Source organism: Leiobunum rupestre, chromosome 9, assembly GCF_980474605.1.
Source record: "Leiobunum rupestre chromosome 9, qqLeiRupe1.1.hap1, whole genome shotgun sequence".
NCBI lineage: Eukaryota > Metazoa > Arthropoda > Arachnida > Opiliones > Sclerosomatidae > Leiobunum > Leiobunum rupestre.
Genome location: NC_143392.1, coordinates 36,571,302 through 36,593,544, shown reverse-complemented (window position 1 = coordinate 36,593,544; position 22,243 = coordinate 36,571,302). Strand labels below are relative to the sequence as shown.

Here is a 22,243-nt window from a genome sequence, read left to right as displayed (position 1 = left end):
TAATGAGTGCCAGATAATAGAGGACTTCATTTCGGTTAAAAAAATACCAGTTTTCTATATAAACACCCAGAAAAACTATCCAAGATTATATTTTTTTTTGGAATTTTTATTATTTTTTTTATATATATAATAACCAATGTTTTTTTTTCTTCTCCCGCTGGGGATTATTGGTTTTTATATCGATTCTTATCGGTGTATTTTCCACCCTTATTCGCGTATCAGCTCTCAACCATCTGATTAATTACAGGGTCCTGTTCGTATTGAGCTAATTAGCGACGACCTTATTCCACTAGGTTTATTATTTTAATATTTTATCATTCAATTTGCCTTTTCAGTAAGGTGATAAACTGGGGAATTTTCGTTTGCAAACCAGACGTTTTGTGTATTATGAATAACAAATACAAAAACTGGCCGACAGTTTATGAGCTTCTCGTATTGGCCGCTAGGGGGCTCTATGTAAACTGAAAAGGCTTTATTTCCCTAAATTTTTAGACAGCCCAATTTCTCATTCCACTTCAGATTATTATTTTAATATTTTATTATGCAATCTAATTAAATTTTATTATCACTAATTATTCTTAAATTTTGTATATTAATAATAAAATTAGAAGTGTAGGTGATGAAGAGTTTTTACTCCGACCATTCTGTAGATGGCGCCACGCAACACTAGGAGTTTTTCCCGCTTTTATTTAATAACGACGCGCGACGCACGCTCGTTGTCTTGTGTTAATTGGAACGTGCTGAGGGGGGCAATCTAACCACTCTACCCCCTCTCTCTCACTCCTACCAACAACGAGATAAGTTAATCGAATCACGGGGGTAATTTTTCTCGCGTTCTCGTTGAAAGGGGACACTCAGATGGTTAAATAAAATCATTAGGAGACATCACTGCCACGGAGAGAGGGAGGGAGATCTTGGTGAGATGAAACCGGAGCGCCTTCTTGTGATGGACGGAAATACGAGCTTGCCTCTCCTCCTCATCTTCTTCATCCCAATGGACGGATGGATGGCATGAAAATTCACTCTCTCATCCATCTATTCTTTACGCCCGTCTTCCTCTATGAGGGAAGAATGCTCCACTGTTAATTCATAGCCGTAACGAAAACAAGACTGTTTTTATCAGAGCCTAAGGAACCCTTTTAAAATGCAAGGTGTTTCAAAATGTTATGCAAAAATTTTAAGGAGCTGTAGGGGTGAGTAGAGAAGTATGCCTGTTTTTTCCCCATTTTCGTACTATGAGTTAAAAAAGCGCCAGAGAGCTTCAAAGTGTGGCCTACTAGCCCCTGGAAATAGGCTGCAACTGGCGCAAAACCAAGCAGCAGGGAAACGCGAACATTAAGGTGTGGGTTCGTGTTATAGGTAAAAAAGGACTTTGTAAACAAATCGAGGTAACCAGCGTAAAAAAGTAAACTTAAACAGTATTTCAAATCCCTGCTGCTTGGTTTTGCGCTTGTTGCAGCCTACTTCCAGGGGCTAGTAGGCCACACTTTGAAGCTCTCTGGTGCTCTTTTCACTCATCGTAGGAAAATGGGGAAAAAACAGGCATACTTCTCAACTCACCCCCTACAACTTAAAATTTTTGCATAACATTTTAAAACACCCTGTACAAAACTGAGACTTCGCTTGACGTAATTTCCGATAAAATTCGTGAAAATCTAGACGTTCCTGTTCGTAACGTTAGATGCTGAACCTCTTTTATTTCAATTGCCCATAGCGAAGTTTAACCTCTGTTATTTTCAATTCTCAAAACTCAAGTGTAGTTCCAATTATTTGAAGTTCTTCTTTGATAATATAATACTATTTTGGCGAAGGTTTATTCCTACGAAATTTTCGAAACGTAACTAGATAACTAGCTTAAATTGTTAAACCTGGTGGAAGAAATGTTAAATTCAATCGTACTCCCTTTAAGTTTGGCTACATAACACTACTCTTAAGAAGTTTTATTTCTAACAACGTAAGCGAGGGGATTCAACTGTCTCAAGTTCTCGCTTCCGTAATATGATATTTCCCGCAACATTTTCGTTCTATTTTAAGCCAAATTTTCGCCTGATTTACCCTTCAGTGATAAAGTGACTAAAAGTTTGTACCTTAAGTATAAGGGTAAAAATATTTGAAACCGTATCTTTTATAATTAAAACTCCCCTGGGCAAATAACCGTTTCTAATTAAAGCGACTGCATCCTTACAACTAAAAGCATCTAGAGAGAGCTCCTCCAGCGGTACACCTATAAGACTACCAAGTCGCGCTTCACTTTGAGAAAGAGTGGAAGGATGATACGGCTTGTAATTAATTTAGTCACGATTCGCGGTGAAGGGGTAGGGGTAGAGCCGGTATATTCGCCCGCTAATTAGCGCCATTCAATTAAGTCAGGCACCCCTCTCTTCCTTCGTTTTGTTCTCCGCGTTACGAAATCTTACCAAGGATGGATGATTGGAGGCCTGGCCGAGAGTGACTACATCACTAAGCCTAATTTTAAGCCTCTAAAAGGATTGATTTCGCGGTATTTTAAAATTCAAATTGTTTTTGGGGACGCTTTAAGTGATGGGGATGGGGGAAACCGCTCCTCGTTTATCAAGTAACCCGAAACGCCATCTATCGTCGCTCATCCGAACCTTACGGAGCGTATCACTATGGTTTTATTAATATCCGCTAGATCCGGGAATTTTTCCCTTCGTTAATTTAAATTATTCCAGTAAAGATAAAATAAAGCTTTTAATATTAAATTAGACATTTGGTAGCTATTTCGTGTAAGTCGCTGTGTTTCTAATTAACTCTTGAACTAGGTTGGTTTTTTCCTCGACTGCTAGATACAGCTACTCGAATTCTAATTAGTTGTAATTACGTCGCTCTTTATTAGCGTCGTTATACGCTTAATTCGCTAAATATTTTAATTTTGTTGGCCTCCTATATACAGTTAGTCACGTTTGACGGTTTCTGATGATAATTAAGATTAGCTACCACTCTCCACGGACTCGCGTAAAAGTTCGCGACGAACCTTAGTTGACGTACAACGCGGTGAATTGACTTTGTAGACTTTACTTACTCCCTGGCGTTGACCATAGCGTCGATTAACCTTGTGGCGAGTGCGGGGGTGTGTGGAATGACTCGAATTAGATCTCTTGGTACACTTAATTAGACCCCCCCTTTTGGTCGGCCATAAAAAGGAGCCGCCGCCTCTTTTTGCTAATTAGGTTGGGTAACAAACTAACCCCCTCTTGCCTTCCCCGTTAAAGCCCGACCCCCCAACTAACGCCTATGTCAGAAACTAAACTAATTTAAGAGCCATTTCTACTGGACTGGAAAATTGGGTTTTTACAGGCGTTTTTATGATTATTACCCATGGATGCTATAATTACAATAATTTACATTCATTTGTGATGGTAGGTTTCCTACTAACGGTTATTATTTAGGGGCAAAATAAGTCCATTTCTCTCCATGCCGAAATTACAAATTCTTCTGTTTGGTTAGTTTGCGTTAGTCACGTAAGCGGAACGACAACCCAGCGGAGAACAGTGATGGGAACTTCTGTTAAAGAATATCTCAGCTCGCTCTCGCTCTTTTTTCAGCGGTAAAATTTTAGATTATCTCTTTTCGCTCTTTTTTGAGCGGTAAAGTTATCGATTATCTCTTTTCACTCTTTTTGAGCAATAAAATTTTCGATTATCTCTTTTCACTCTTTTTGAGCAATAAAATTTTCGATTATCTCTTTTCGCTCTTTTTTGAGCGGTAAAGTTTTCGATTATCTCTTTTCAGTCTTTTTGAGCAATAAAATTTTCGATTATCTCTTTTCACTCTTTTTGAGCAATAAAATTTTCGATCATCTCTTTTCGCTCGCTCTTTTTTTGAGCGACCTATTTCAATCTAATAAAATTAAACTTGAACTTACTTTTAACTTAATCTCCTTTTCGGTCTTGCGCTCTTTTAAAAAGATATTTTACCGCTCAATTTCGTTCAAAATTACAAAAACCGCTCAAAATGAGAGGAGCGTGCCCATCTCGGCAGGGAATAAGATTTTGATTTTTAACTTAATGCAGAAACTCTAGAAAAGAAATTAATATATTTAGCATTTATCTCTGTATTAATGAAGTGGTGTATTTAATTCATTACCTTTTAATTTTAAAGTTTGTCTCGGACAAAAGTATCACTTTACGACGTCTGGAAAGTTAAAAGACAAAATACTAAAAACTAAAGTAATCAAGATGAAACAATAGTTTCAATTCTTTTTAGTTTTCCGAATAACCTTCGCGTTTCTCCGTTTCTCCGCATGGAGGCGCCGACCCTTAACCCCGGCGAGGTGGCCCATCCTGCGTGTAAGAGAAAGTAAAGTAGTTGGTGCGTGATAAAGAGGGCAGCGAGCCGAATAATCCCTTTACAAGGTGACTTCATCGTGGAAAAATCTAATATTAATACATTTTACAGATAATATAAGAAAGCGCGCGCTCTGACTCGGAAGTCGGCCGACGGAGGGCGCTGCTAACGAAAGTTCTTTCCGCTTCGACGCCTCCCTCTTCCTCCAACCTCCCCGCTCTGACCCTTCCCGAAATGTTACTTTTCTCTATTATTTTCTACGCCGTTCTAGTTTTCTAGCGGACCAACAATCCGTATCAATTGAACCCTGGCAGCCCTGTATTGTAACTTCTAGTTAAACTCGTTCGAGTGTACGCGACTACACTTTTTTTTACTTATATTTTTTTTATTTCCTTTCCCTACTGTGAAGTTTACTGGTCTATTTTCGGCCTACTGCTTTTGGATGTAACGTTGCGAAGGCATTTCACGCTTCCGTTTGATATCATAGCCATCTGCTGGGCAAAATTGTCAGCTCTTATTTCTAGTCGGGATAAAACCAAATAGAAGAACTTACAGATTTCGTCGAAAGATGGCGCGTTGTTTTACCCTCTTATACCCCTGGTTAATTTTAAACGTTTAAATTCGTATTAGCTGATACAACGATTAATTGTAAGCGTTTATAAGCGAGGTTTTCGCACAATATCAGCTAAGAATGCAAAAAAATTGCCTTGAATCAATAAACAGTACATATTTCATCGCGAGTTTTTTCAAGACGGTTTTCCGATCCAGCGGCGCGTTTCTTACAATGTCTGGCAATAGGGCTCTCTTTTTCTAACGCCCTGACCTACATCACGAGCTAAGTTTAGATAAATAAACAACGAAATTTCCTTCCTTTATGACACAATTTCGTGCTCCGTCTACATTGAGGTAGTCACATACTTGCGGCTTTTCTAAATTTAGTGATCTTCGAATATTTACCTTAAGCTGATCATTTTATAAACTTTAATTCCTTTTAAACGTTACTCGCGAAAACGTACGATTAAATAATAATAACTTTTAATAAAAGCTTATAATATATTTTTTAGGAGATAAGTATGCGTCTAAGACGTAAAAATGAAACGAGTACCTTCGAAGGCTCGAGACAGTTTTTAATGGGCTAGAAATTGTCGACTGTATTACTCCGCCTGATTATATAAAATGTTAAAATCACACTCCTTAGGGATATTTACTTATTTATAAATTTATATTATTAATTAAAGGGAATATAACCTTGGGTATTCGGTGTGGAACACCAACGTTTGCAGCTCTGGCCGCTCTTGGCTTTGGCTTTAAAATGTTTGGCACCACTGTACAGGGAAGTTTGAAAAATTGAAGGGGCCTTCCGTAAATATTGATTTGCAGGTTACATTCCCTTTAATTAATTAATTTATATCATATTATCACAATATAACAGTTTTAGAAAATCATTATTTCTTCCAAAACTTGTTTTGAAAAATAAACTTACGAAGATTCATGTTTCAAGGGAATAAAAAATACGTATTTCATAATATATATATTATATACATAGTACACTTATTTAAATACGCGTATTTAACATTTGAGCTATTTTTGATCTACTGCGCCTGTAAAAGTGTTCCAACCGCCTCGCTCTGTTGTATTGCGTGGAAAGACGAACCTAAAGGGTATACGATTTTCCTCCCACTTATATTCAAATTCAATTCAATATATTTAAATTTTTATATAAAGTTTATCGATATTAAGTTGACTAACGTGAATAAAATTGCGTAAAAATTGCTCCGGCGTTGAATTTTGAATTCCTTCTTTTTTAGGGGAGACATTTTCTGGCCGATTCATGTTTAAAAGATGTTCTATTTATTATGAAAATATGAGAGTAGGGGGGAAGGGTCGTTACAGGGGCGAAACCTTAAGCCATAAATAAAACTTTTTTTTCCGCCTCAAGCGTTCTTTGTATCCATCATTTTCATATTTTTATATCTTTTCCGTTCTTTTCTTTTTAGGTCCGCCGGGGAAAAGAGGCAAACGAGGCCGCAAAGGGGAGCCAGGAGACCCCGGATCGACAGTAAGATCATTTTATTGACTTTTAGACCGACATCTCTCGCCCAAAAATATAAACCTGTCTTGCGAAACGATTTTCTTTTCCGGAGATTTTTTGGGGCCTTTTTCCAGCAACGGGACATTTAAGATGTGGTGGAATTTATGCGTTTTGGTAATGGCTGTGACAATTGGCGGATAAACAGACTAAACTGAGAAAAACCAAACGATAGAACAAAATCACAATGCAGACAAACCCAGTAAAATATACGAAACAGATAAAACACACGAATCAGAAAAAATTTCAGGCAGACAAATCAGAAATTACCAGAACAATTAATACAGTTAAATAAGTTTATCAATATATTATTTAAAAACAATACAATGCCACCACCCACCTACGCATTGCAACCCGGCTACCTATATTAATGGCTTTAAAAGTCGCTTGATGACTTAGGCCTAAGGTGGTGCCAAGGGTATTAGCCTAGCTGATTATTATTATTATGAAAAATTCTTTATTTTTCTAGTTAGAAAAGTATATTTTTTGATCAAACACACGAATCGAAAAAAGAAAAATAGGTTAATCAAAAATGACCAAAACAATTAATACAGTTAAATAGGTTTAACAATATATTATTTAAAATAAGCAAAAAAATTGCAAATTCTTTATTTTCTAGTTAGAAAAGTATATTTTTGATGAAACACGAATTGAAATGACCGGCCAAATTAAAAATTAACAAATCAAAAATGACAAAGACAATTAATACGGTTAAATAAGTTTATCAATATATTATTTAAAAACCATACAATTGCAAATTCTTTATTTTTCTAGTTAGAAAAGTATATTTTTGATCAAAAACACGAATCGGAGTGACCGGCCAAATGAAAAATAGGCTAATCAAAAATGACAAAAACAATTAATACAGTTAAATCTCTCCACAACCCTGGGTTTAGCAACATATTATTTTAAAATCAATACAATTACAAATTCTTTATTTTTCTAGTTAGAAAAGTATATTTTTTGATCAAACACACGAATCGAAAAGAAAAATAGACAAATCAAAAATTACAAAAACTATTAAAACCTTTAAATAAGTTTAGCAACATATTATTTAAAAACAATACAATTACAAATTCTCTATTTTTCTGGTTATAAAATTGTATTACGGTTCAGGCAAAATTAAAAATAGACCAATCCGAAATGACAAAAACAATTAATACAATAAAACTGATTCAGTTACCAGTAAATTAATATTTAATTATCATTTATTATTAATTTTAATTATTTCTACGACGTAGAAGTACTGACAAAACAATACAATAAAACTTGTTCAGTTACTAATAAATTAATTAAAAAAAAAAACAAAAAAAAAACAATATTGAAATAAACCTTTTCTAATTGTAAAAGTCTTTTTATTATTATTTCGGCGACTGTTTGAATTTATATTGGAAAGCATTGAAAACGTTTAAACAAAAAAATCAATATATAATTTAAGCCCCCCTTTTGTTCCCCTTTTGTAATATTTTTTTTTTTTTTTTCAATTTCGCAGGGTCCCATCGGTCCACCAGGCAAACCAGGGTTCCCGGTACGTATTTTCGTTTTGGAACTAAAAAAATCCAAGAAATTTATGATTTTTCTCGGGTGGAAGGAAGCTTTCGCATTTCTTAATTAATAAGAGACGGGAGGCACTTTCGAAAAGAAAAAAAAGCCGGAATTCGACTTAATTAACTCATTTCTTTAATTTTTTTTCTTTTTCTCAAATTTCTTTTTGCACTGCTAAAATCAAAAGGGAGCCATTGGAATTGATGGCCCTAAAGGAGATCCAGTAAGTCCTTTTTTTTCCTTGACTTTTATCCGTAATTGGTCTAAGCTTTCTAAGGTTTTATCCTGCTAATTGGTTTTAAGAAGGCTAAGTTTCCATAACTTTTAACTTTGGGGGAGATTTTTAAGCCTATTTTCTGTTTTCTATTTTTATTTATTTTTTGAAGGAAATACCATATTTTTTCTTTCCTAAATACGTTACGAATTAAACTGGAATTTAGTTTCTTACTGGAAAAAAATTGTTAATTGATAATGTAGAAACGCTGTTTCTGTCCGTCATTTTTTGTCAAGTTTTTTTTTTTCGTATTTTTGGGGGGGTCTACTTTATTCCCTAAGGTCTGCTGATATCCTTAAAAAAATTAAAGAGTTCAGAGCCATCTAGTGTCATAAATCGATATTAATGTTAGGAAATGTCACTTTATATTATTTATCATAAATTTATCCGTATCTAAGTGTATTATTATCATCGTAACTCGAAACCTATATTTTGTGTCTTCAAAATTAATGTGAAAAATCAAAACGTGTGTTGAATTACGTTGTTCTTCTTTGGGACAAGGCTTAGGTTCGACAAGTATTTCTCAGATATTAATTTCGGAATGGTATATTTATCGGTATATTGGCCACAGTCCTTTAGAATTTTATGATTCGGTGTTAGCGTAAGTGTATCATTACGTTCCATAAATGTGTCAGTTAATATAAATAATAACTGAGATCTATTTCTGGAGTGACGTGAAATTGACGTCATACCCAAAAATACAACAGACTAGTGAGAAAAATCCTCATCTTAAAAAACAAATGTTCACGCTCCAAGTCCAATCTTAGACAAATAAACTACTGGACCAGAATCAAGCCTTAAAACCATTCTTCAACCGTATCGCATTTCAGGCCTCCTAGCGAGAGAATCGGGAAACATTTCCACCCAAATACAAATAACGAGTGTAAAAAATATGTGAGTAGCTAAAGATATTAGACCCGACGTCGTTCGATAAAAACATTTAAAATTTGTGTGGAAATCTTTTCAATATTGGACACCAATCGACGCTGCACTAATAGAACAAAACGCGGAAATAAAATTGTGTGATCATTTCAATGGCTCTCGGTAAAAGACTAAAAATGTAAAAATACATGTGGCATTATAACCCGGCCACCTGAATTAAAGGCTTCAAAAGTCGCTTGATGACTTAGGCCTAAGGTGGTGCCTTGGGTATTAGCCTAGCTGAATAGTAACTGACACACTTAAGGGAGAGATAATTATAAACTTATGATATAGGTTACGAGGATGAAGACTGAAAATATTTAATGAAACGGATAAGTAGAATGTAGATTTGGGGAAGACCCCTTTACTTAGATTTTGGCCTCTCAGTGAAAAATAAAGCTCAATTTTTCACGCTTGGTGAATCCCATTTAATACGTGATTGAAGAGAGAACGCAGCGCATCCTAGCGGGGGAAGTCGGAACCAATCGAAGATTTGGAGGGAATAGGGTGGCGCAGTGAAAATGTTTGAGGTCCTCCGATTAAATTCATATAATAGGATTAGATACGCCACCTCGCACCCTTCGAAGGTTTTATTTCCCCCATCCTTAGAAATATGACCTCATGGATTATATCTTTCTTAACATCCCAGCGTAGAATTCCAATGGTTATAATATGATAACTACGGTACTGTTCATACCAACTCCAAATTTATACGTTTCGTTGACGAAATTAATTAAATAATTTATTTAATTTTCCCCATCCTTAGAAATATGACCTCATGGATTATATCTTTCTTAACTTCTCAGAGTAGAATTCCAATGGTTATAATGTGATAACTACGGTACAGTTCATACCAACTCCAAATTTATACGTTTCGTTGACGAAATTAATTAAATAATTTATTTAATTTCATTTAATTTTCCCCATCCTTAGAAATATGACCTCATAGATTATATCTTTCTTAACTTCCCGGAGTAGAATTCCAATGGTTATAATGTGATAACTACGGTACAGTTCATACCAACTCCAAATTTATACGTTTCGTTGACGAAATTAGTTAAATAATTTATTTATTTTAATAAGATTTATTCAGCAGTTGAGTTCTTGAATTAATTATGTTTCCTTGTGCTAATTTCGGCGCTTGTCAATTTGTAAGTCACATAAAGTTAACACTGACCTAATTAATTTATTGAAAATAATTTCCTTGGAAATTTTGTCTGTACCCCAGTGCCCATAAATAATTAAAACGAACGCGAGGGGGAGGTAGCAACTAGCATCGATTGGAATCCTCACTTTTATTTTTTATTCCCTTATTTGCATTCGTCTACTTGGCTCTTCCCATTTCTGTAGACTCTTTTTGGTTAAGCCTTGGCTATAAATTTTTTCCCAGTGTTTTATTTTGTTCCCCTCCCTCTACCGCGCAATCTAGCTTCAACCGAACCTAGTCTTAAAACGGTTTTACCCTTTTCGCTTTTTTCTCATCTTTGGTGAATCCCCAAATGGTCTTTTATCGGCTACCCATTTAAATACCACCTTCTTCTTTTGCCGATTTTATTTTATTTCTAGAGAGACTGAATTTCTTCCTTTTGGTCCTTTCCTTTCGTAGCACGCTTCTCGGGGTTAATTTGCCGTGAATACGAAAACGTCTTCTTCGGTTTGTGTTTAGAGATCCACCAAGAGCTAGAGAGTGGCTGTAGGGATGAAACTTTGGCCGGGGGCGGGGGATGAGGAAGAGAAGAGTGATAGTTTTTTCCCTTTTTTAAAAGCTAGCTTCTTCTCCTAATGCCCCAAGAATAGAATTTATACTGAAGCCTTTTTTTACTCGACATGTAGACGACGAACAAGTTAAACAACACGTTTTAAATCTTTTGAAGTCGAGAAAAACGTATATATTTTAAGAACAGGGAACTTAAAAATGGGCCTAAAAAGGTAGGGTACGGTCAGGGAATTTTAAGAATTTGAAAAAAGTCAGGGAATTTAAAAATTGGCCTAAAAAGGTAGGGTAAGGTCCGGGAATATTAAGAATTGGTAAAAAGTCAGGGAATTTAAAAATGGGCCTAAAAAGGTAGGGTACGGTCAGGGAATTTTAAGAATTTGGAAAAAGTCAGGGAATTTAAAAATTGGCCTAAAAAGGTAGGGTAAGGTCCGGGAATATTAAGAATTGGTAAAAAGTCAGGGAATTTAAAAATGGGCCTAAAAAGGTAGGGTAAGGTCAGGGAATTTTAAGAATTTAAAAAAGTCGGGGAATTTAAAAATGGGCCTAAAACGTCAGTGAATTTTAAGAATTTGTAAAAATACAGGGAATTTAAAAAGTCGGGGTAATGTCAGAATTTTTAAGAATTTGTAAAAAGTTAGGGAATTTTAAAATTTTCCTAGAAAGTCAGGTAAGGTCAGAGGATTGTAAGAATTTGTAAAAAGTCGGGGAATTTAGAAAAGGGCATAAAAAAGCAGGGTAGGGTCAGGGAATTTTAAGAATTTGTAAAAAGTCAGGGAATTTAAAAATGGGTTTAAAAAGTCAGGGTAAGGTTAATTTTACTCTAGATCTATGACCAATTCTATGACTATCATTTATTAAATTATTTCCTTTAACAATTGGCCAATTTGGTCAACATTGCAATAACCTTTTTACTGAAATATAAGTCCATTTAAATTTATTTACTTCTGATAAATATAAAATACTAATTTTTGCCTGAAAAAGTCAGGGAAAATCTTTTAAAATGGTCAGGGAATAGTCAGGGAATTTAAATCTGCAAATTTTCCTAGCAACCCTGAAGAAGGCAAATTAAAGGATGTGTAACCTTAGTAGGGAAGGTCAAGCTTCCGTTAACACTCGCTCGTGGCGCGACAGTCAAAACTTAGTAGAAAATTACAATTTATCATCATTCTCTCTAAGTAGATATTAATTCATTCTTGTTGAGGTTAACGGTAATAGTTAGTGTAGAGAGCTGTGGGCTCGCGTGGCATGCAGGGCTTGCCACCACCCTCCTACGCGTTCTAACCCGACCACCTGAATTAATGGCTTCAAAAGTCGCTTGATGACTAAGGCCTAAGGTTGTGCCTTGGGTATTAGCCTAGCTGATTATTATTATTATTATTATTAGTAACATCCTTGAGGATATACGCAAGATTTTCTGCTAAGTTCTAGACTGTCACGCCACGAGTGAGTATTGACGGAAGCTTGACTTTCCCTGATAGGTTATATTCCCTTTAAGTATGATTTTTTTGGGGGCTTTGAGCTTTGTCATAATTTTTATTAACGGGAGCTTGGGGCTTATATATTTCCAAAAGTCAGAGGGAATAAATTTTGTTCTCCTTTCTTGTGAAGACTTATTTCCAATACGTCATAACGTCCTCTGCTCTCTGTCGTCTTCCCTAAAGCTTGGAAAAGTGTGTGAGAAAAGGAGTGAACAGACGACGTTATGACGTAACGGAAGTTAGTCTTCACAAGATAGGAGGAGAGAGAACGACGCGATAGACGACCTAACCGTGTTATTTTCACCCACTGACTTTCAGAATTGATTCATTAAAATTAGACTTAGATCTTTATGGTTAAACTCCATAACTTGGATAATTGGTATTTCTATGAAATACGGGAGGTCACGTGTAAATGTTTTTCTACGTCACTAGCTATAATTATTGAAGTCAGAGAGCACGCGCTCGAGTCTTTAAAAATTTTGGAAATTAAAGTCCACGTGCGAAACGCGCGTGCCAATAAAGTACTGAAAAGCTTAAGCTCGTGACGCGTAGAAAAACCTTTTAGACTTTTAATTTTTTATGGTTTTATTTTATGGAAACGTCAATTACATCGATAATAAATTAAAATTTAAATGCAATGATAATCTTTGGTATTTTTGCTAATTTCATTACATTCTCCGAGTTGTAACTCTGATAGCGATAAAAGGAATCACATTTTAGAAGATCATAGTCGTTTCGAAACTTTTAAAAACGCAAAAAAAAACTATAAATCAGTCTGCTAGATTTGCATAATTGACCTCATAAATCAACAAGCAGACCGTTTAAATACGGTTAAAAAAAGGGTAATAAATAAAACCAGTAAACGGTTTCCATTGAATCCATTCAAATCCAAAAAACGGAAGGCCTATAAATTAACTAAAAGAAGAAAAAGGTTTTGAAAAATTTCACCCGAAGAAATTCAATGATCCTATCATAAAAATTAATCATTCCACCCTCGCAGGAGGGGTCGGGGAATTAATTTCGAACCATTAAGCCAGACAAAACCCCCGTTGCAGTAACAAAAAGTACTCAACCTTTTTCGGTTTGATTCTCTCAACAATAAAAAGAAAGAGAAAGCTTTTTACGTTTTGAGTTCCGAAGTTGACCGAAAGTAATCGCCTAAGGCTTTTAAGCTGGACGGACTTACTTTACTTTTATACGTAATGTGCTTTGGGAATTTGGTTTGAAGAATGTTTAATCACGAGGTACGTAAAGGGGAGGTGCTAGCCGAAATTCGGACCGAATTTGTTAAATGATTCGTGGTACTTTAAATTAATTTTATTTGTCGTACTCTTAATTTATATATTTGATCAAGCGAGAAGCGCATTGTGAACGATACCAAATTATTAATGAGACGGAAAACCTTTTAAATTCACAATTTATTTTAAGATTCGACTATTCCTTATTCATTATTTATTATCTTAAGTCTATTTCATATTTAGACGTTAAATTATCCTTTAAGTAAAGGGAATCCGTAAAGTTGAATTATAAATAAATTAAATTAATTCCGAATTTACACTTAATACATTATTAATTTTATCAAGAATATATTTAATTCATTGAGCTAAGGCAATGCTGTAGCGGTATTCTTATACTTTTCAGAATGAACTAGAACTATAAATTTTCCTATATATATATTTCAATTGGTTTGAAGCCTGCCATCTAGTGGTCGTTATTGAAATAATTCCTATTAAAACAATTTTACCATTAAAAAATAAGCTTAATTTATCGTGAAACGAAACCCAACATAATATTTTATTATTATTTGTTTTCTCTTTGCAGGGCGAAAAAGGAGAACGTGGAGATAAAGTATGTTGTGTACTAATATCATAAGTAATATAATAAAGATAAGTATGACACTTCATATTCTCCCGACGCTATTTTCTTAATGATAGTCTGGTTCGCCAATAGCCATATAAATCATTACGTGGCTAAGGACTGAGAACTTTCCATTCCTGTTTGAAGGAGCAGCCAAGGCTTATTAAAAATTGAAAGCTTGCAACAGTAAATAAAACGTTTCCTTTGGACACATAATGATAAATTATTTAATAGGAATGTCAAATTCACTATTATAAACAGATTGTTGTCTGTTTGACCGAACATTCCCATTCGACCGAACAGTCCCATTCGACCGAACAGTCCCAATCGACCGAACAGTCCCATTTGACCGAATACCAATCGACCGAACAGTCCCATTCCACTGAATACCAATCGACCGAACAGTCCCATTCGACCGAATACCAATCGACCGAACAGACCCATTCGACCGAACAGTCCCATTCGACCGAACAGTCCCATTCCATCGAACAGACCCATTCAACCGAATCCCAATCGACCAAACAGTCCCATTCAACCGAATCCCAATCGACCGAACAGTCCCAATCGACCGAACATTCCCATTCAACCGAAAATTGCATATTTGACGGTTTTCGCGTAGATTGATTGTCCAATTTCTACTATATAATTATGATTTAGAAATTTTAATAAATAAGGCATGTATAATCCTTTTTAATGATAATACAACAGGAAAATCGTAATCTAACCTAACCTAAATTAAACCTAAACCTCGAAATGCGCAGTTAAATATTAATAACGGCTATTTAATTTTATTTAATTCCAATTTAACCGAAACCCGCCATTGGGCTGGAAAAAAATGAAATAATCTAAATATGACGTAAAAATGTTTTCGGTCGAATGGGATTCGGTTAAATACAGGGTTCGTACACGACCTGTAAAATCTGGAAAAGTCAGGGAATTTGAAAACGACCCCCAAAAATCAGGCAAATAAATTTTTGAACAATGTATTAAAAATAAATATGAAATATTTTGCAAGATTTTACCTCAAACCATTTTTTTTTCTACTAAAATAGTCAGGGAAATTCATTCCGGATATTTCGTACGAAACCTGTAAATAGCATATGAACATACTGACGTATTATTAAAACCCATACCAAGCCTAGAAGAGCTAGGCCTAAGCGCAAAAGAATCTGCAAAGACTCCAACCTCGTAGATGCCCCAGAAAAGCTCAACCTGAATTTCAACTACTTTTCCAATAAACCTGCTTCTTTTATTTGACAATGCAAATGTATTTTAGTACCTTAGTCTCCGGAAACTTCATTAATTTGCAAATTAATTGCATTAACAGCACTTGACACCATATTGTAGTTCATTTTAGCTCCTAAGCCTTGGTTGTTCAAACGGGTTTGTTTACTAAAATAATGGCCGTCGGTTTATCAGACGTAGAGCTAATTGCGCGACGGCATAATTGGCATTTGAAATTCCATGACGTCAAATATTGCGTACGGTACGGATGACGTAATATCTGTGAAACAAACCGTTAGTCAAGAAATAGAGCTAGTGGCATACTTATGAGTAATTATGTTACATATGCTTATGGTAATAAAGAGAGACGGGTATGACGACTTTCCTGTTCCGGAAACATGGAATACGCATTCGGTCCGCCACAGACTATCAGTAACCGAAATCGTCCAGTGTCATACTTACGGCGTATTACTTTACTCGTGCTAATACGCGTTCCATCGTTTGTCGTTGCAGGGAGATAGCGGCTTCGACCTCTTCACCACCACCAAGGTATCGAAATTGCTACTTTCATTTCCACTCTTCTCCCTTATCTTTTTGAAAACATACAACTAACATTAGGCTTATCACCCCTACAACTAATTCACCGCGTTTCGGAAGCGATAGTCCAGTCGAAGGTTACCCGATAGTCCCTTTTTAAACGTAACAGGGGGTAAAGTTACCTTCAATTACCCCAAGAAGAAACTATCAGAATACCCTCCATTCGTTTGACAACAGGGCCAAACAACGGTGTTTGTTTTTTTTTCACTAAACATCTTTACCGGTGTTTTTTTTTGGTGGGTCGTTTCTCCACCGCTAATATGTTTTATCGTGGTCCATTTATTTTGGGGTTCCTTTATTTATGGCAGAATGTTAGGTTGGTATTTTTCTTTCTGATATGGCCACTCCTTTTGGCGATGTATATTTTGTTTTTGGCCATGCCGATAAATACACTGTTTTTTTCACACAAATTGTGATGGCCGTTTTCAGGGTGTTAAACGTTCGATCACGCGTCTTCACGGAGGAACCCTAGGTTACGCGGAGGTCATCGCTATTAAGGTAATTTAAATGGATGACCTTTTCAACCCCCACCGCCTCTGTTCTAAAATTAACATTATTATTTTTCATTTAATTTTATTATTAACACTTTTAATCGTACTAATATTATTTATTTCCGTTTTGTAACACGTGCTTTTTGAACGTGTGTTGTCCCAGCACAGACCCGTTGTGTTTTAATCACGTGTTGTGATGAGCGATTGACTAACACGTTTTATGTCCAATTTTATTTTAAAACAGGGCTCCCACCAGGTCCCTAAAATACCTAAAAGACCCTACTTTTTTCGAGGTCCCTAAACCACCTTAAAATAGGAATTCGGTACCTAAATTACCCTATTTCTAGTAAATTTGCTGAAAAGTACCAGAATTGTATCGATTCACGTTTATAGCTATTATTTACTACATTAGGTGGCGCCACGAGCTCGGCTAAATTGAAATACTCGGTAAAACTCATAATGAGCCTTCCTGTCGTAAAGTTGAACTATTTATGTTTGAGTAAAGATTTGTGATGAAATATTTTTACAAATTAAAACTAAGTCAGTTTTAGAAATATCCTATTTTAAAGTCATTTTTCTAAAAATTAAAGTTTAAATAATTATCTAATTTTTTATTAAAATGGTTCCCACTTTTAAAAACTTGGTTACTATTTCACCATATTTATAGCCTGATAAATCCCCTATTTCCCTATTTTTTCTTCAGATTTTGGTGGGAGCCCTGTATTTATTTCTTCTTTTGGTATTTGGTTTTCTTAAGCATTATTTTATTATGATTTTACTGTATTGGTGTGTTTGCGACGCTGGTCGTTGCAATGTATTTAGTAATTTCACTTTTTGTGTCTTCATCAATGAATACGCGCTTTCGGTTTGATCTGATGTCAATTGAAAGCGTGTATCATGGCTTGGCTATCTTGTTTCAAATAATTTATATCAGAAATATATCCTTAGTGATTCATAACTTTATTGCTAATATTACCAGAAGTAAATGAACCGAAGTTATCGAAATAGCGCTCAGAATAGGAGGGCGTTTTCCTTATGAAAATGATGAGAAAATCGAGTCAAATAAAAGCTAATTTCCATCCCCGTCTTTTGACGTGATAAATTGCACTTGGAAATTGTGGGTATAGCTAGATCTATGTATAAAAAATAGTTTCATAAAAACCAAAACGTTTTTTTTCGGCCTAGGAGCGCGCAGAATTTCAAATTTGAGATCAAAATGTAACTTCATAAGGAAAACGCCTCCAACATGGGGAGTATAGCAGTCTGAAAACTTCAGTTCATTCACTTCTGATATTACTCAATTTAAACATGTACATTCGCAGTCTTACACTGATATTTCAAAAAATATTGAGAATAAAAAATAATGTTCGTTGAAATTCATAATAGAGTGACTTACTAAAACAATTACTTAAGAAAAATATGGTTTGGTAATTAGTAGTTATTACTAAGTAGTGTAGTTTCTACTTCGAACATCGCTAGTCGGGGTAACACCAACGGTAAAGATTCTCATTAAAAACTGCCTCGATCCTGCGAAGGTACATAATTCCTTTTTAGAGCCAACATAAGATATTTGGTATTTGCTGGAATATTAAACTTAAAGAAAACAAGATAACCAAGTCTTTGTGTTAATAAACATGTGTTTCAATGTTTTCATGAATACTAATACTCTGTAATTATTTAATTAACATTTTCCACCATTCCCTCCCTTCTTATTAAACCGTATCCAAAGGATGAACAACCAACGGTGCGACCCTTAAATACTCTTTTCAATTTGATCCTAATTTCATTTAAAAAAAATTATCTACTAAATGTCACTTTTGAATTTGTGTTGAGGTTTAGTAGATTTAACCCTTAAATACTCCTTTCAATTTAATCCTAATTTAATATCAGAAATTTATCTACTAAACGTCACTTTTGAATTTGCGTTGAGGTTTAGTAGATTTAACCCTTAAATACTCCTTTCAATTTAATCCTAATTTAATATCAGAAATTTATCTACTAAACGTCACTTTTGAATTTGCGTTGAGGTTTAGTAGATTTAACCCTTAAATACTCTTTTCAATTTAATCCTAATTTCATTTAAAAAAATTATCTACTAAACGTCACTTTTGAATTTGCGTTGAGGTTTAGTAGATTTAACCCTTAAATACTCTTTTCAATTTAATCCTAATTTCATTTAAAAAATTATCTACTAAACGTCACTTTTGAATTTGCGTTGAGGTTTAGTAGATTTAACCCTTAAATACTCCTTTCAATTTAATCCTAATTTAATATAAGAAATTTATCTACTAAACGTCACTTTGGAATTTGCTTTGAGGTTTAGTAGATTTAAGAAACTTTAAATTTCCGTAGACTTATTATCATACCACGATTACATTCTGTAAGGTTAGCACCAAAATAGCACCTCCCATCAAACCCAACACGCAAAATGTGGTTTAATTTTAACTTCACGTCTTACACAGATTAAAATAAATATTACCCATTTCACAGCATCGTTTTATAAACGCGGCCATTTTAAATATAACAAAGAATAACGAATAAGGATACTGTATGATAAATAAGTGGAAACTTACAGGATGAAATCGGTCTATTCTCGTTATAAGAGTATGGTAATGAGATACGCGCTAAAAACCATTTTGTGCTCAATTAACGTAACTAAGCGGAAACCCGCCATGCCCTTTCTTAGAACTAATCAATCCTAAACTGTTAAAAGCGAGTACATTTTGACGCCCTGTGATATAGTAGAAACTCAACTAATAGTTAATTCGCTTCCTATTGAAATAGACTTAACCCAGCCCCACCCTTTGATAGCGACAATCAGCTAGTTGGGGTTTCCCCACATAAAAAATATCATTAAATATAGCATGCTTGTGTGTAATTAGCTGTTAATTATAATTATTCCTGTACTAACCGTTGACTCTCGTTTCCCCCCATTTCTTTCCCCCTTTCCTTTGCGTGTATTTTTCTTTTTTATATATTCTACCCGGTTCCTTGTTGGGTTCCTCTTGTTTTGGTTTTTCGTGTCTTCTATCTCGATCGCTCTCAGGGTCTGCAAAGTTTGGGAATTACCCTCTCCCCCGGAGATTTGCTATTACTCAAAGTAAGTCTCCCCTGTGGGGCTACCCCGTACTGTCTTTGTCTGTCCGTCCGCCCGTCTGTCTGTGATTCACTCAGGGAGACGCCGCTATTTTCGGAAAAGTGTTCGCGATGGGAAGGCAGTCGCCATCTATCTTACTTAGTCGGTACTTAAAATCCCTATTACGTTTTATGACGACTTTGCGAAAGTACTGGCGTTTCATTACGTGTATTTATGTAATCTGTGTCTATAATACATTAATATCATTAATATATTAACATTAATTTGTTTTGTGTCAACTTGTGTCTGTTTCATATTACGTGTTTTTCGTTTCAACTGTTAATTTTTAGTGGAACAAGAAATTTGTTTATTACAGTTCTTGTGTCACTATATATTCAATCATTCGGTTTATATAAACTATTAATATTAATAATATATAATATAAAATAATATATAAATAACATACTATTAATATAAAATAATATATAAATAACATACTATTAATATAAAATAATATATATAACATAACATAATATTAATATAAATAATATATATAACATAACATAATATTAATATAAAATAATATATAATTTTATTAATATAATGTAATATAATAATATTAATGTAATATAATAATATTAATGTAATATAATAATATTAATGTAATGTAATAATATTAATGTAATGTAATAATATTAATATAATATAAAAAAACCCTTTGTAATTTGTAGTTTGTTTTTGAGTGATAAATAAACGGTTACCTGCTAAACAGATAACCTTAAACTGAAAAAAAAATATATATAATATAATATAATATAATGATATAATATATTAATATAATTTGATATAATATATTAATATAATTTGATATAATATATTAATATAATTTGATATAATATATTAATATAATTTGATATAATATATTAATATAATTTGATATAATATATTAATATAATTTGATGTAATATATTAATATAATTTGATATAATATATTAATATCATTTGATATAATATATTAATATAATTTGATATAATATATTAATATTAATATATAATATATTAATATATAATATTAATATATTAATATATAATATATTAATATATTATATATTAATATATTAATATATAATGATATAATATATTAATATATAATGATATAATATATTAATATATAATGATATAATATATTAATATATAATGATATAATATATTAATATATAATGATATAATATATTAATATATAATGATATAATATATTAATATATAATGATATAATATATTAATATATAATGATATAATATATTAATATATAATGATATAATATATTAATATATAATGATATAATATATTAATATATAATGATATAATATATTAATATATAATGATATAATATATTAATATATAATGATATAATATATTAATATATAATGATATAATATATTAATATAATATAATAATAATATTAATATTTTTAAAAGCCGAATGTTTGATCAGACATTCAGAATCAAAGGGTATCCCAGAGTAATTGGCGGTTGATTTAATTACAATTGATCCCTTTTGGTCCTGATAAATATGTGTAAAGAAGGATAAGTTTAAAGCGGTTGTTCCCATCGCAGGGAGAACCAGGCGATCCTGGTCCTTCTGGCCCTCCTGGTCCACCAGGACCCACAGGTCTACCAGGTTTTGATGGCAGAGTCGGTCTACCAGGAGAACCGGTGAGTAGCGTGTTCCGCCTTTACGATATCGATTCTTTGTTATAACGGCAATTATTACCGCTTCGTGTCAGGGTCCACCCGGAGAGCACGGACCACCCGGACCTCAAGGCCCAGTGGTCAGTAATCAACCAATAGAGAGAAAGTGCTTGCGTCCGCTTGCATTACGGCCATTCTAACTATTGCTTTGTCTTATTGAATTACAGGGACCGATGGGAAAGGACGGCTTGCAAGGACCCAAGGTAACACCACTATATTAGATACGCATCCAATTGTTTTTACGCGCGCTATTATAAGACGTACATTCCGGAAAGAAGCCGCTACCTTTGACGATTAATTAAGTAGAGTATTGTTATCGTCTTCCTGGTTCCTGATAACTGAAGAGTATCGTCTATTTTTAACCTATTTTTAATAAATGTCCTAATGAATGATGAAAATTTTTTTGAAGTTCCTTTTTTAAAGAAATGAGTGTTTTCAGGGCGAAAGAGGTTTTCCAGGTCCGCTGGGGGTCCCTGGTCTTCCAGGAATTCCAGGAGGCAATGGTGTACCAGGAACTGACGTGAGACTCCAAACCATTGACCAACGAAGTGCCCCGAAACTAACCTTTCTAATTTTCTCTTTCCGTTCATTGCGGGATGTTTTAACGCTATTTTCCCCTAATTAACTCTAATTATAATCTTCGTGGCTAATGTCGTTGTCATCCAATGTGCCAATAGGGGGAGCACGGTAGAAATGGAACGGACGGTGTCCCGGGAATTCCCGGTGACCCTGGAAGGGCGGGCGAACCCGGCCTGCCTGGGTTGGCAGTAAGTTCCACACTCTCTTAAGTACCACGTTCACTACTATGTTCTGGTACGGACCGGCGCGTCTATCAACGACGTATTTGTGGCTGGTCTTGTCCGGCCTAAGATGGCTAGTGTCCCATTTGTGTACTTTTCTCCACCATATTTGTCC

The 22,243-nt window shown here is 34.2% G+C and overlaps 1 protein-coding gene across 8 annotated transcripts in view; it reads left to right on the top strand.

Moving 5' to 3' along the window:
* LOC149927325 (uncharacterized) overlaps positions 1-22,243 on the top strand; it is a 176,771-nt gene that overhangs the window by 141,922 nt on the left and 12,606 nt on the right. For 3 of the 8 annotated variants that reach the window (XM_090159210.1, XM_090159208.1, XM_090159206.1), the window contains exons 3-15: positions 6,306-6,367; positions 7,890-7,925; positions 8,130-8,165; positions 14,154-14,180; positions 15,927-15,962; positions 16,440-16,508; positions 18,231-18,245; positions 19,548-19,601; positions 21,194-21,292; positions 21,364-21,408; positions 21,496-21,531; positions 21,768-21,848; positions 22,006-22,095. In XM_090159210.1, coding sequence (XP_090015336.1) covers positions 6,306-6,367; positions 7,890-7,925; positions 8,130-8,165; positions 14,154-14,180; positions 15,927-15,962; positions 16,440-16,508; positions 18,231-18,245; positions 19,548-19,601; positions 21,194-21,292; positions 21,364-21,408; positions 21,496-21,531; positions 21,768-21,848; positions 22,006-22,095 — 686 coding nt within the window. The remainder of the gene's footprint in view (positions 1-6,305; positions 6,368-7,889; positions 7,926-8,129; positions 8,166-14,153; positions 14,181-15,926; positions 15,963-16,439; positions 16,509-18,230; positions 18,246-19,547; positions 19,602-21,193; positions 21,293-21,363; positions 21,409-21,495; positions 21,532-21,767; positions 21,849-22,005; positions 22,096-22,243) is intronic. The other 5 variants (XM_090159207.1, XM_090159211.1, XM_090159212.1 and 2 more) reach the window with 5 other exon arrangements.